The 12371-nt window shown below is 45.3% G+C and overlaps 1 protein-coding gene across 3 annotated transcripts in view; it reads left to right on the top strand.

Moving 5' to 3' along the window:
- The window catches only part of TMPRSS2 (transmembrane serine protease 2), a 61885-nt gene that overhangs the window by 21986 nt on the left and 27528 nt on the right, over window positions 1-12371 (top strand). For all 3 annotated transcript variants that reach the window (XM_074995852.1, XM_074995868.1, XM_074995860.1), the window contains 5 exons: window positions 1497-1704; window positions 1957-2043; window positions 3814-3933; window positions 10571-10700; window positions 12036-12146. In XM_074995852.1, coding sequence (XP_074851953.1) covers window positions 1497-1704; window positions 1957-2043; window positions 3814-3933; window positions 10571-10700; window positions 12036-12146 — 656 coding nt within the window. The remainder of the gene's footprint in view (window positions 1-1496; window positions 1705-1956; window positions 2044-3813; window positions 3934-10570; window positions 10701-12035; window positions 12147-12371) is intronic.

Genomic DNA, 12371 nt, shown 5'->3' on the forward strand with positions numbered 1-12371 from the left:
CTTGATTTTTTTTTTTTTTTTGTTAAATATTTGGAGCGATACATGCTGCTGCTCCTTCACCGGCTGCCATTTTCCCTTCCACGCGACTGCGTGGCTTCCCCAACCCTCCTGCTCCCCCTACAGTGCAGCAGGGGTAGCTCTCTGACATAGTGCTCTGCATGACAAGATGTATCTTGTTGATTGTGTTGGGTAATTTTTTATTATAATTCAGAATGTAGCATTATTTATTATGTGGTGTGTTTGGTAAAAGTAATGAAGGCTTTGCAGAGTGAAGTAGTGAGATCTGACAATTACCATTAAAGGAGCTTTGTCAACTGGAAAAACAAATGTATCCGTGAAAAATTTGAACCTAACTCAGTAACTACCCCCTAAATTATTACGGCTGAAATAAGTTATCAGAAAAAAAATGTGCTATTTTTCCAGTTTATTTTATTTTCATTGTTTTTCAGTAAAGGAAAAGCTAACCACAGAAGACACTCATAAATACAAGGAAGCGCAAACAAACAGACCAAATCAAACCAAACACCTTTCTGAAGGAATATAAAGTTCAAAATATAGTTAGAGGGTGATGTGATCTATTGGAAGTTAGTTGTCTTTTTTAAAATTATTCCCTATGTAGAATGTGTCCCCAGGGGTATGTCTACACTACAGAGGTGTTCCCAAATAGCTTATTACGGAGTTGTTATCCCAAAATAAACTATTCCAGAATAATGTGTCCACAATACAAGGAAGCCCCAGAATAAACAAAACTTAGTTTGAACTATTGTGTCTGCACACAACAGAGCCTATTTCAGATTAGCTTCTGTGGCTTTAATCTGAAATAGCTAATTTCCATGGCCAAAAATTTTCGAGAAGAAGGGGCGTCTGGAAGAAGGACTTCCTTCCGGAAGCTCCCCTGGGGCCGTACTTCTAAACAGTCTTCTGGCGTCCAAATCACGTGATCGTATGCTAATGAGGCACGGGGAATTTGCATCTGTGCCTTGTTAGCATATTTCGGGCCGTGTATTACCATGCCACTTTCGGAGAAAGTGGCCTGTGTAGAAATGGCCCATAGCAAAGTTACTGCGGAATAAGCTATTCTGGAATAGTTTATTTTGACGCAGCCCCTACTCCCTGTTTACACAGCCCCTATTCCAAAATACCTATTTTGGAATAAGCACTATTCCTCATAGAATGAGGTTTGCTAATTTTGAAATAGCAGATGGCTTATTTCAAATTTATTTAAAATAGCGGTTGAGTAGACTCTCGCAAAGTTATTTTGGAACAGCAGCCTTTATTCTGAAATGACTTTGCTGTGTAGACACACTGTAAATCTCTCCTTCTGCTTCCTAGCAGGGTTTGTCTATTTTTTGTGTGCGTGAGTGTAGTGAATTTCTGAAATAGTGGTATGAGTCTTAATGGGGTTTTACTGTATTTACATTTTAAGAAAATATTGTATTTGTTCTAACTTTGCAATAATATTTTTTTTTCATCTTTACCTCAATTTTGCTACTTAGGGGCAACCACCATACTATGAAAATCATGGCTATCAGCCAGAAAACTTCTATGTTACCAGACAGCCTGTGGATACTAACATGTATCCACAATATCCTCATCCATATTATCCTCCATCAGTACCACATTATGTCACGAGAGTTCCTACTCATCAGACAGCTCCCCCAGTAGTACAACCAAAGCCGCCCTCAGCGAAAGTGTGCACACCAAGTAAGATTTTTCTGGATTTCTTTTTATGTAGACTAATTATATTCATTTAACAGATGAGATTTGGTTTTGGGAAATGACATTGAGATGGAGGGGCTCTGAACATCTGAATTGCAGAGTCATGCCTGCTTAGTGTAGAAACTGAAAGCTGTCCATTGAAATTTACTTGCTGGGAGATAGGGTTGAAATCTAGTCCAATAAAATAATTTGTTTGAAAACCTGACACTTCTTCTTTTTCTTCCTTTTTCATTACAGAAATTAAGAAAATTCTATGCATCGTTTTATCTGTTGCAATACTACTCACTGTTGCCATAATTGCAGCTGTGCTTATCTGGTATTTTGGTAAGGGTGTTTTTGTTGTTTGTGATGCTAGAAATTGTCTGTTCAAAGCTAAAATGTCTTGAGACTTCCCATTTCCAAACCTAAGTGCGTCATCTTCTAGTGGTTGGCAAGTTAGAACAGGATACCCTTTTTAGTAGTGCATCTTACTTTAATAGCTAAAGGCTTCATTATTTGTCATAATCCATGACCTCAGCTGGTTCCCTGGAAATGGTTCCCAGTGCCTGCTGTTCCTGATGGAGGGATCGCTAGGCAACTCCATGCACTGTTCCCACCCCTCCCTGAGTTCTGATAGCAGGGGTCAGGGAACAGGCGTCATGCAGAGCTGCGAGACACCTCTCTACCCCTACCAGGAGGAACAGGCAAGGGGAGTTGCCCAACATGAACACCTTCTAGATCAGGCACCCTGAGCATGAACAATCTGTAGAGTAGGGGGTGCTGAGAGCCAGTGAACCAAACTGTAAACCCTGTATATAATGGGAAACACTTCAAGCCAGGGGGTGCTGCAGCACCTCCCATGCCCCTAATTCAAGAACCTATGACCCTGTGCCCCAATCTCTGCCCTGAGCACTCTCCTGCACCCAAACTCCCTCCCAGGAGTGTACTGTATAAAAACACAGTAAACTCTTCCATACCTGTCAGTCTATCATCCAAAACTCTCAAATAACTGGCATTTTAGTCATAAGTAAATTTGAGTTCCATTTGCCATAAGTATAGTCTAGTGAAAGTAAATACAAATAAATACAGTACATACAGTATAAGTGTACAGTGTACAGTACTACCGGTGTTGGTAAATAAAGCACTCTGCAGACATATTTGTTTGTTTCTTAATATCTAACCTTGTCTGTCTTCAGTGTTATGCATTGCTAGGTATACTTCTCTATTATCCAGAATATTTGAATATCCGGCAACTTCCCAGTCCCGGGGCTGCCGGGTATGAAAGCATTTACTGTAATGTGTGCAACATAACAATGGGTCATTACAGGAAAATTGTTATGTCAGAAATGTGCTGTATAGACCTGTGTTGTAGAAAGGTTTACATTCTTCCACTGTACAAGCTCTCTTGCCCATATTTCTTTTATACACCGTTTTCCTCAAATTGTGTCAGCAAAAGCTCTTTCAACATAATGCAGGCGTGACTGGTGGTGGGGTCATGCAGGCCAATGGTCAAGTGACCGTCCCCCAAGCCTGGGGAAGGGCCGGGACAGCCGCTCCATTCCTTGTCCTGCCCCTGCTCTGTCCTGGATCCATGCCCACCCCATTTCTCCCCCCATCCCTCTCCCCTGAGCAGTGCAGCCAGAAGAGCACACTCGCCAGTTGAGGGGAGCAGTGCAATCTGGCCCCAGCTTGCTTTGCTGCCCCAGCTGCATCTCTCCGCTTCTCATCAGTGAGTATGGAGGTCGTCCCACCCCTTCCCTCCCCTCCCAAGCAGCATGGCCAGAGAGCAAAGTGAGTTGAGACTGCATTGCTCGGCTTCCTCTCGCCCTGCTGGTGTTGGATGCCAGCTTTGGGCACCAGACCGTCTCTGCGCTCCGCCCAGGGATTCTGGAACCACCAGCTGAGTGCTGGGCCGTGTGTGCTGCCCATGGTATTTGGGGGTACATGGGTCCCCTTTTGCCAGTGATGATTCACCCCAAATATATGCCTTATTTAAGTGGATATTCTCCCAGAAAACTCAGCAGAAATCAAAACCGTTGGCAGCTGACTCTTATCTTAGGGTGTGTGGCCATTTAAAAGGATCCTTATCTTTCTTCTGCTCCAATCTTCTCATAGTGATCAGTAGCTGTCCTGGCTCATCAATAGAGTGCGGGTCTTCAGGAACATGTGTGTCACCATCTGAGTGGTGTGACGGAGTGGCTCATTGTCCCAATAGTGAAGATGAAAACCGATGTGGTAAGCATTTCAAGTGTGCAGAGGAAAAATGGTTCTTGGAAGCTTCTTGGTGACCTTCTGCGATGGGGCTCGGGGGTCCCCAAGCACTGCACCCCGTCCGCAGGCAAAAGTGACTCTCACGCAGCAGAACAGCGGGTTTATTAGCTGACAGGGCACAGCATCGTACAGAGGTGTCAGTACAGTCGGCAGAGACAGCCAGTCCAATCCATGTTGGGGAGAGGAGGCCCCGAGGGGCCCCTGGCGCTGGGGTCTTGCCCCCTCCTTTGTCTCTCTCTCTCCCAGCCCAGACTTACTGCGTTCCAACTCCCAGTTCCAATTCAAACCCCTCTGGCTCCACCTCCCCCTTTGTCTGCAGTCCAGAGGTATCACCCGGTCGCTTAGGTTACCCTCAGCAAGAGCCCCACACTCTCTGTGAGCCACTCATGTACACACTCGTATCCCCCCCCACTACATCACATCTCTCCCCCCTTCCAGACTGAACTGAGCAGGGTCGCTCAGCTGGTGACCTGGGGAAATATGGGGCCCTCCCCATGTGACACGGCATCGGCTGTGCTCTCGGCTGTACCCTCGGTACACATCGGCTGCTCCCCTTGATGTGTACCAACAACATGTCATCATCCTTCTGGAGGAGGCTCCACATCAGGAGCTTGGCATCAGCCGCTTTCATGTAATGCAGCCAGGCAAGTCCTTTTAGTTCCCTCAGATTGGTTGGTCTTCCTGCTTCAGCCTCCAGTCCATCAACCATGTGCTCAAGTCAGTCCAGCAGAGCCCGTACAACTGCTGCAGCACCAGCAGATCAAACCGTTCTTCTCTGGTCTGGGCCCTGCCCCACCAGTCCATACAGCTGCTCCAGGAAATGTTTGGAATTAAGTCACTGTCCAGTTAATGAAGGTACAAATGCTTTCCGCCCTTGGCATTTAGCCATACTACCAAAATGGTTGTGTGCCTCAGTTTCCCCTTCCATACCACACAATAGGTTTGGAATGTTCCTTCTCATGAGAGAGGTTGCAAGACTAGTTACAGAAACAACAGTGACATTTCAGAATTACAAACTCCTTCAACATACGATTCATGCTTATACGTCCACGTCAACACATCACATGGTTCTTTCCAAACATTCAGCACATGGTACAATTCTACAGCTTTTGGCAGCAGCATTCATTGGTTACAGCAGTCAGCATGAGTAACAAGACAAACCCACTGCAATTACACATTTGCATTGCTCTTTGTTATACCACAACCTTTGTGCAACATCCTTGAAAATCTGGCATTTTGGGGCTAAATGGCTGAGGCCTTTCGTTGCACCATCAAGTTCTAATCTTCTCTCTTGTCCTGTGGGGTGGAAATCTGATCTCTCTGGGTGTGCCCTCCCTTCTAACAAGAGCTGGGCCATTGTTGATCTTCAGGATGACTTCCCCCACCCAACCAGTCTGGAAATTTGCATACCAAACTGCTTTCTGAAAAGTAACAGAGAGGGAGCTGTGCTAGTCTATACACTATCAAAACAAAAAGCAGTCAAGTAGCACTTTAAAGACAAGCAAAACAGTTTATTAGGTGATGAGCTTTCATGGGACAGACCCACTTCTTCAGACCATAGCCAGACCAGAATATTGAGTCTGTTCTGGTCTGGCTATGGTCTGAAGAAGTGGGTCTGTCCTACAAAAGCTCACCTAATAAACTATTTTGCTAGTCTTTAAAGTGGTACTTGACTGCTTTTTGTTTTGCTTTATGAAAGTTGCTTTGTTGAGTCCCCAATGCAAGATCCACATGAAGAAATCCCTTTTTATCCCTTACTGGCCCACCAGACCCACAGCTCCTTTGTCCTTCCACCTCCAACTTCTGCCTCCCCATGGAATCAGAAGTCGAATCCATTATGAGAATATAAGTGTTTCCAGCATCTGGAGATAGGGAATTGCTGGCCCTCTCCTGCATGCTCCAGAGATTGACTGTGCAGCTGTTTCACTTGGTTATCACAGGGCTGCTCACATTCCCTGATAGTTTTCACTTGGACCAACTTCCAGTTCCTGAGGAACCTTTACACTGCCTGCTTTGAACCCTTCCAGAGCACAGCCAGTGGTTTCACACTCAGGTAGGTCCTGGCCATAGGGAGCTGAAACAAACTTCCCACAGGCAAAGGGCTGGATCTGGCTCTTACAGACAAGCACCTTTCCTGTTCACTCTCCTTTACCTCAATCCCATTTTCCGCAGTCCCCACAGACTGCTCAGGAAAAGTTTCAGGGAAATTCTCTTCCTCAAGAGCTCCCCCAAACAATAACTCACCCTTCTCTGGCTCCACAGGAGCACTGCTCCCTGCCAGTCCCCCCAGCTGGGTCTCACCTACACGCAGGATCACTTCTGGCCCATCTACACCCTGGGTCTCACCTACACCCAGGATCACTTCTGGCCCATCAGGCAGATTCCCACATAATCCCCCTCCAGGTAGACAGCTAGTACCACCAGATGAAAGGTTAGGATCACTTTCCTCCCTTCTGCACATCAGCTTCTTTATTTGCATCAGGCAGCACAACTCCATTGCCAGTCTGCTCTTTTTGTGTCCTGGCTCGAAGATGACTCTGGTCAGACAGAGTCCTCTCACCCCCTCCCAGTAACAACTCAGCATTAGGCAAAGAACAAGTACCAGAATTGTCTGGTCTCTGGGATTCCCTGATGATACTAGCTGTATCAGACCGAGTTAAAGCATCATTCTCCCTGAGAGACACAGAGGTAGGCCCACTTCCCATCTGGGCTTCAGCTGCACTCAGATCCAACTCTGGCATCTTGATCCCATCTCGAGCCCCTACAGGCTCAGACAAAGGACTCACTTCCCTAGAAATAGAGACACCCTTGCACCAAGGACCAGCATCCTTATCAGGGATGCCACTGCCCATCCCAGAGACATTTCCTCTCTTCCAGCCCCCATGGCTGGATTCAGAGTCACACCTGGAATGTTCTTTCGTAGTTCCCTCTCCAGCCACCCCAGGCTGGGGGAGTCTTCCTCAGACAATGGACACTAGTTTCCTTGTTGGCACCTTTTTCAAATGCAGGCTCTGCTCTCTTTCCCTGGACATGCTGCTGCTGTTCAACACAGACAGACAATTGGGGACACTCTCTCCTTTGTCCCAGCCCCCCTGGCTGGTCTCAGACACACGCCCAGAAAGTGAGGCAGCTTCTCACAGACAACTTGCCATTCCCAGTGGACAAGCTGCTTTCTTGCGCAGACGCACAGGCACCCTTCCTCAGCCCAGGCCTGGAAAACTCTTCGCAGGCCTGTCTTGGCCACTAGTAGATGATGGATTGGAATCACTCCTTCCCTCCTTGAAGTGTGGCAGGCCGTTAGGTTCGGAGCTCCATGCAGTCCAGGGTTCCCTGCCCCGATCTGGGCTCACCCCTCCAGGAGTTTCCTTAATTCTCAACTCTGCCACTGCACATTCATGCTGCCTTGTCGAGCTCCTTTAATCTCAGTTCAGTTTCCAGGTGCTGCTGCTTCCTCGTGGAGTTGCTGAGTGTGGTTGCCGACTCACAGGCCAATGCCTGCTGCACCCCACAATTCCTGGAAGAATCCCTTCAGTGTGCCAGGTCACACGTTCCCCGGGGTTAGGCTGTAGGTGCCTCCATCCTCTGGGGCTGACTCCAACAGACTCCCAGAAGAGCCCCTTCTTCAGTACAACACCCGCTTTCAAGGACCACGACCACACTCTCTTGGGAAGAGTTCCTTCAGTGTGTCAGCCTCCTTGGGGGTCACTCGTTCCCGGGGGGCCCTCGGCAGCTCCACCTTCTGGGAGTGATTCCAACGGACTCCCAGGAGTAACCCTCCTTGGGTGTGACACCTCCTCTCGAGGACCACGACCGCAGTTACTCGGGTTCAGCCACAAGCCCCTCCGCCTTGGGGAACTGTGCCTCGCTGTCCGTCAGCACACCTGGATCTCGCTGGTCCCCCTTCTTCCTCCTGGGCCCCAGTTGCTTACTTCTGGATTCTCCATCCTTGGGGTGCAGTACATTCCACTCCTGACAGCAGTGTGATGGGGTTCAGGGGTCCCCAGCTCTGCACCCTGTCCTCAGGCAGGAGTGACTCTCACTCAGCAGAACAGTGGGTTTATTAACCAACAGGGCACAGCGTTGTACAGAAGAGTCAGTACAGCCGGCAGAGACAGCCAGTCCAATCCATGTTGGGGAGAGGAGGCCCCGAGGGGCCTCTGGAGCCAGGGCCTTGCCCCCTCCTTGTGTCTCTCTCTCTCTCAGCCCAGACCAACTGCTTTCCAACCCCCAGTTCCAACTCAAACCCGTCTGGCTCCTCCTCCTTTGTCTGCAGTCCAGAGGTGTCACCTGGTTGCCTAGGTTACCCTCAGCAGGAGCGCCACACCCTCTGTGAGCCACACACATACACACACCTATCTGCCACTACACCACACCTTCCTTAACCCTTGTTTACATTAGAAAGCAGAAGCAACATGAAGTCCTCTGGCACCTTCCAGACTAACAGATATTTTGGAGCATAAGACTTCATGGGCAAAGACCCACTTCATCAGATGCAAAGTAGTGGAGATTCCAGAGGTCTAATATACAGATGCATGAAAAGGAGGGAGTCCCAATCAAGAGGAAGGCCATAGTTGATGAGGTCAGTTCAGTCAGGGTGGAGGTGGCCCTCTTCCAGCAGCTCATATGGAGGTGACAATAGTACCTTGGTTTAAGATGATTTAAATGCAAACTCCTCTATAGACCCTTTTTTATTTTTAGAGTGGCTTAAAGTAAGTTAAATTCATGGCTAATAGTGGCATTGAACTAACATGACTCACACTTAAACCAAATCAAAATGTTCTGTATAGCATTGTTCAGTAGGTCAGTTTAAAATTACATCTTAAACTGGTGCAACTTTCTCATATAGGCAAGGCTCTAGAAATGTTTGCATTGTCAATTGTGCAGCTGCTTGCTTCCAACAATCTCTGCAGTGGGTAGGGGATGTACTACCTCTTTGAGTTAAGTGACATGGCTTGGCTCTTTTCTTCTTAAGCTTCCTTTTCCACCAGCTTTTTCACGTTTTGACCTCTCCCTTGCATGTTTCCCTGGTGAAATAATTATACCTGTCTCATGTGAATTTCTGCTCGTCTCACAAAAGCCAAAAAAAAAAAAAAATCTGGAAGCTTTCTACCATCCCCCAGAAAGCTTCACCTTCCAAACAATGCTTTACATAATTTTCAGTGTAGGCCTCTGTCTAACTGACTTAGTGATTTCAGCTGGAGAAATCAGGAAAGGGAGACTTTCATGATGAACTGACTGTAGTTACCAGAGAATATTTGTTGTGAATATTGTTTAATGTGCAAACTCAAAAGCCACATCCACCTTGTTTTTTATATCTGTGTTCTGTAATAGGTGACGTCTGGAAAATAGTTTTGAAAAGGACATAATGTTCAATTTGATCCTATCATTATAGCTGGGCGGGAAACAGTTTTCCTGCCCCATAAAAAAATTTGAGATTTCAAAGAAAGACCTTTGAACCTCTTGAGAGAAACAGCTAGCTATCCAGCCCAGAATAGTCCACCTGGGAGGTAGAAGAAAGTTCAAGTCCCTGCTGCAATTTAGGCAGAACTGGGATTTAAACAGGGGTGCCTCACAGTTTGTTAGTGACTTACGGTCAGTCTCTTTCTGACCAGAGAGTCCATCCTAGACCATTGAAACCGAACCTTTACTGGCGAAGTTTCCATTTTAACTAATCGGAATTTTCTGACCCCTTTCCCTCTACCTCCTCCGCAAAAAAAATCCTAACTAATGCATTACCTATTCACATGTTTTGGAACTCTGATCTTCTGACGTATTCTGGATAGTATCAACAGTTAAGTCTGCATCCTTTTAAAGGATGATTTTTCCTGTTTGGTTGCATTACTGGGTCTCTTTTCAGTAATGTAGCTTATTCCAACCATTGTCTTGTGCTTAAACTTTTCATGTTGAACTCTTTTTTTTTTTTTTTCTGTCTTCCCTTTGTACCATACTAGCTCTTCCAATCAGAAATGTATCAGGGACTGAAGGTATATGGTAAGCTGTTCCATGGAAAAAATCCTTGCTTAATGATCCTTTATGCTAGTACAGGACATAAATTTCTTGCCCTTTCTTCAGCTTATCTGTTGTTGCCATTCACTCAGGCTGAGGGTGGAGCATGGGAAAGAGTTGTGCTAATTTTAAAGTGATCATATAATAAAAAATGAACTCTAATATGTAAATACAATTTAAGGTAATAACTCATTCAAATGGGTTTAAATAAAGGAATTAAAATGACACACAAAAATCCAGTAAATGAGAACTTCCTGAAGCATGTCAGAATATAACATCAACTGGATTTTTTTTCTTTAAAATCAAAGTAATCTCAGGTGTGTCACGTATTTTTAGAGCCACTGACAATTTTTGTCAGTTCACAATTTTATTTTTATTCATATTTCATAAAAAATGAATATACAGGGGAAACTCAGAAACTAGTTATCCTCAAAGTGGTGTGAAATGAAGAAGTGACACCATGTCCTTCTGTCTTGTAGATGTAGCTGTTTCAGAGATTACTTGTAGGAGTAGTAGGTGCAAAATACTTTTTAAGAATATGAAAATTGGAGGCTTTGAATGGGATGGTCAACAGTGCTGTCTCCCTTGGTTGCAGTTAGACTCTATGGACCAAACTTTATCTTGGAGGTGTATTCATCAGTCAGTAAATCCTGGTATCCAGTGTGCCATGATGACTGGAATGATTCCTATGGAAAAACAGCTTGCAAAGACATGGGATATAACATGTAAGTATAATACTCTCATCACAAAAGGCTAACAGTCAACACAGCTGTTCCATGACATTTTTCAAAGAATGGAAGCCTGCAGCAAGGGGACAGTTTCTGCTTTTTCTGTTGCTAATCTAATTTTCTTGACTAGAAAACAGTCCCAGTTAAAGTAAAAATCCTGAGGTGTTGCTGAATCAAAGTGAGGACTTGTCAAAAACACGAGGCGCATACGCCATACATGATAGGTGTTGGATGTGTTTGTGCAGCAATAGACACATGCGCGCACACTACTTGCTTATAGGGCTGGTGGTGGACCTCACTTGGCCCCAGGCCCGCAGAAGGGGCGGGGCTAGGGGCAGCCAGCCCTCAATAACACCCACTCCACATCAGGCTGCACCTCCCCAGCTGACCTTGGCACCATTTGGACTGTGCCATCTCGGGCTCTTATGGTGATTTAAAGGGTCCAGAGTCTTGTGCCCTTGTAAATGGCCAGGCCATAGGGCAAATGCCCCCTTTGCCACCTCCCCTGTCAGCAGTCTTGCTTGCTTAAGATCCTTGTATCCTGAGAGTGCTGTGTGAACATAAAATCTTATAGAAACTTACTCTTTTTGACCAATATGACATAGATAGCCCTGACCTCTGGAGGACACTGAAGATTTATTGTGCTCTTTCACAAGAGTTGACATTTAACCACAGTTTCTGGACAAATTCCAATCACAGTAACTTATTGTTATCTACCTGAAATCCTCCACAGCTGTAATTATTGTTGCTGCTGGAAGTGAGGGTTGGGGGAAGGGGGAAAAGATTCCCAAATGCTGACGGGGTGGTGTGACTGCATTTCTGTCCATGAGGTGGTTGGAATGATGGATTAGAGAAGTTAGAAGTTGGAGATCTTCACCATGAAAAAGTTAAAGGAAAGCAAGATCCTGTTTGACAGTAAAAATGGACACTGAGAATACTTAGAAACTGAAATGTACTTCTGCCATGGTACAGCACCTTTGAGGTTCTAATGATGTAATATTCCATAATGGTGTTCATGTCATAAGCTTTACATTGGTGGATGTATCAGAGAGGTAGCCGTGTTAGTCTGTATATTCAAAAACAGCAAGAAGTCCTGTGGCACCTTATAGACTAACAGATATTTTGGAGCATAAGCTTTTGTGAGCAAAGACCCTCATGCATCTGTCGAAGCGGGTCTTTGCCCATGAAAGCTGATGCTCCAAAATATCTGTTAGTCCATAAGGTGCCACAGGACTTCTTGTTGTTATTCGTGGATGGGTTTGCATTATTAAAAGGGTACTTCATGCTAGGATTTGAAATATCTGTGTCTTACTAACATTTTGTTTTGTACAGAAATACTTATTACTATAGTCAAAGAGTAGCAAGTGAGAGAGGTTCTACAAGCTTTATGAAGCTGAATACAAGTGCTGGGAACATAGACCTATACAAAAAGCTGTACAAAAGGTATTTGTATTTCATAAGCATTTTTATATTGGTTTACTTTTAACTGTTGAAAACAAAGCAGCTTCCTTCATCACTATAATTCTAACACCTCTCATGGGAATTATTAGAGCTGACAAAATTTTTGGCATAAGTCTTCTGTTGGCAAGGAAATATTTCACTAATTCATGTAGACTATTGCCAAACTGTTTTATGTGGAGGGGAAAAATGAAAGCAAAACATGCCAAT

The sequence above is a fragment of the Carettochelys insculpta genome, chromosome 1 (genome assembly GCF_033958435.1).
Source record: "Carettochelys insculpta isolate YL-2023 chromosome 1, ASM3395843v1, whole genome shotgun sequence".
In the NCBI taxonomy this organism is placed as follows: Eukaryota; Metazoa; Chordata; order Testudines; family Carettochelyidae; genus Carettochelys; species Carettochelys insculpta.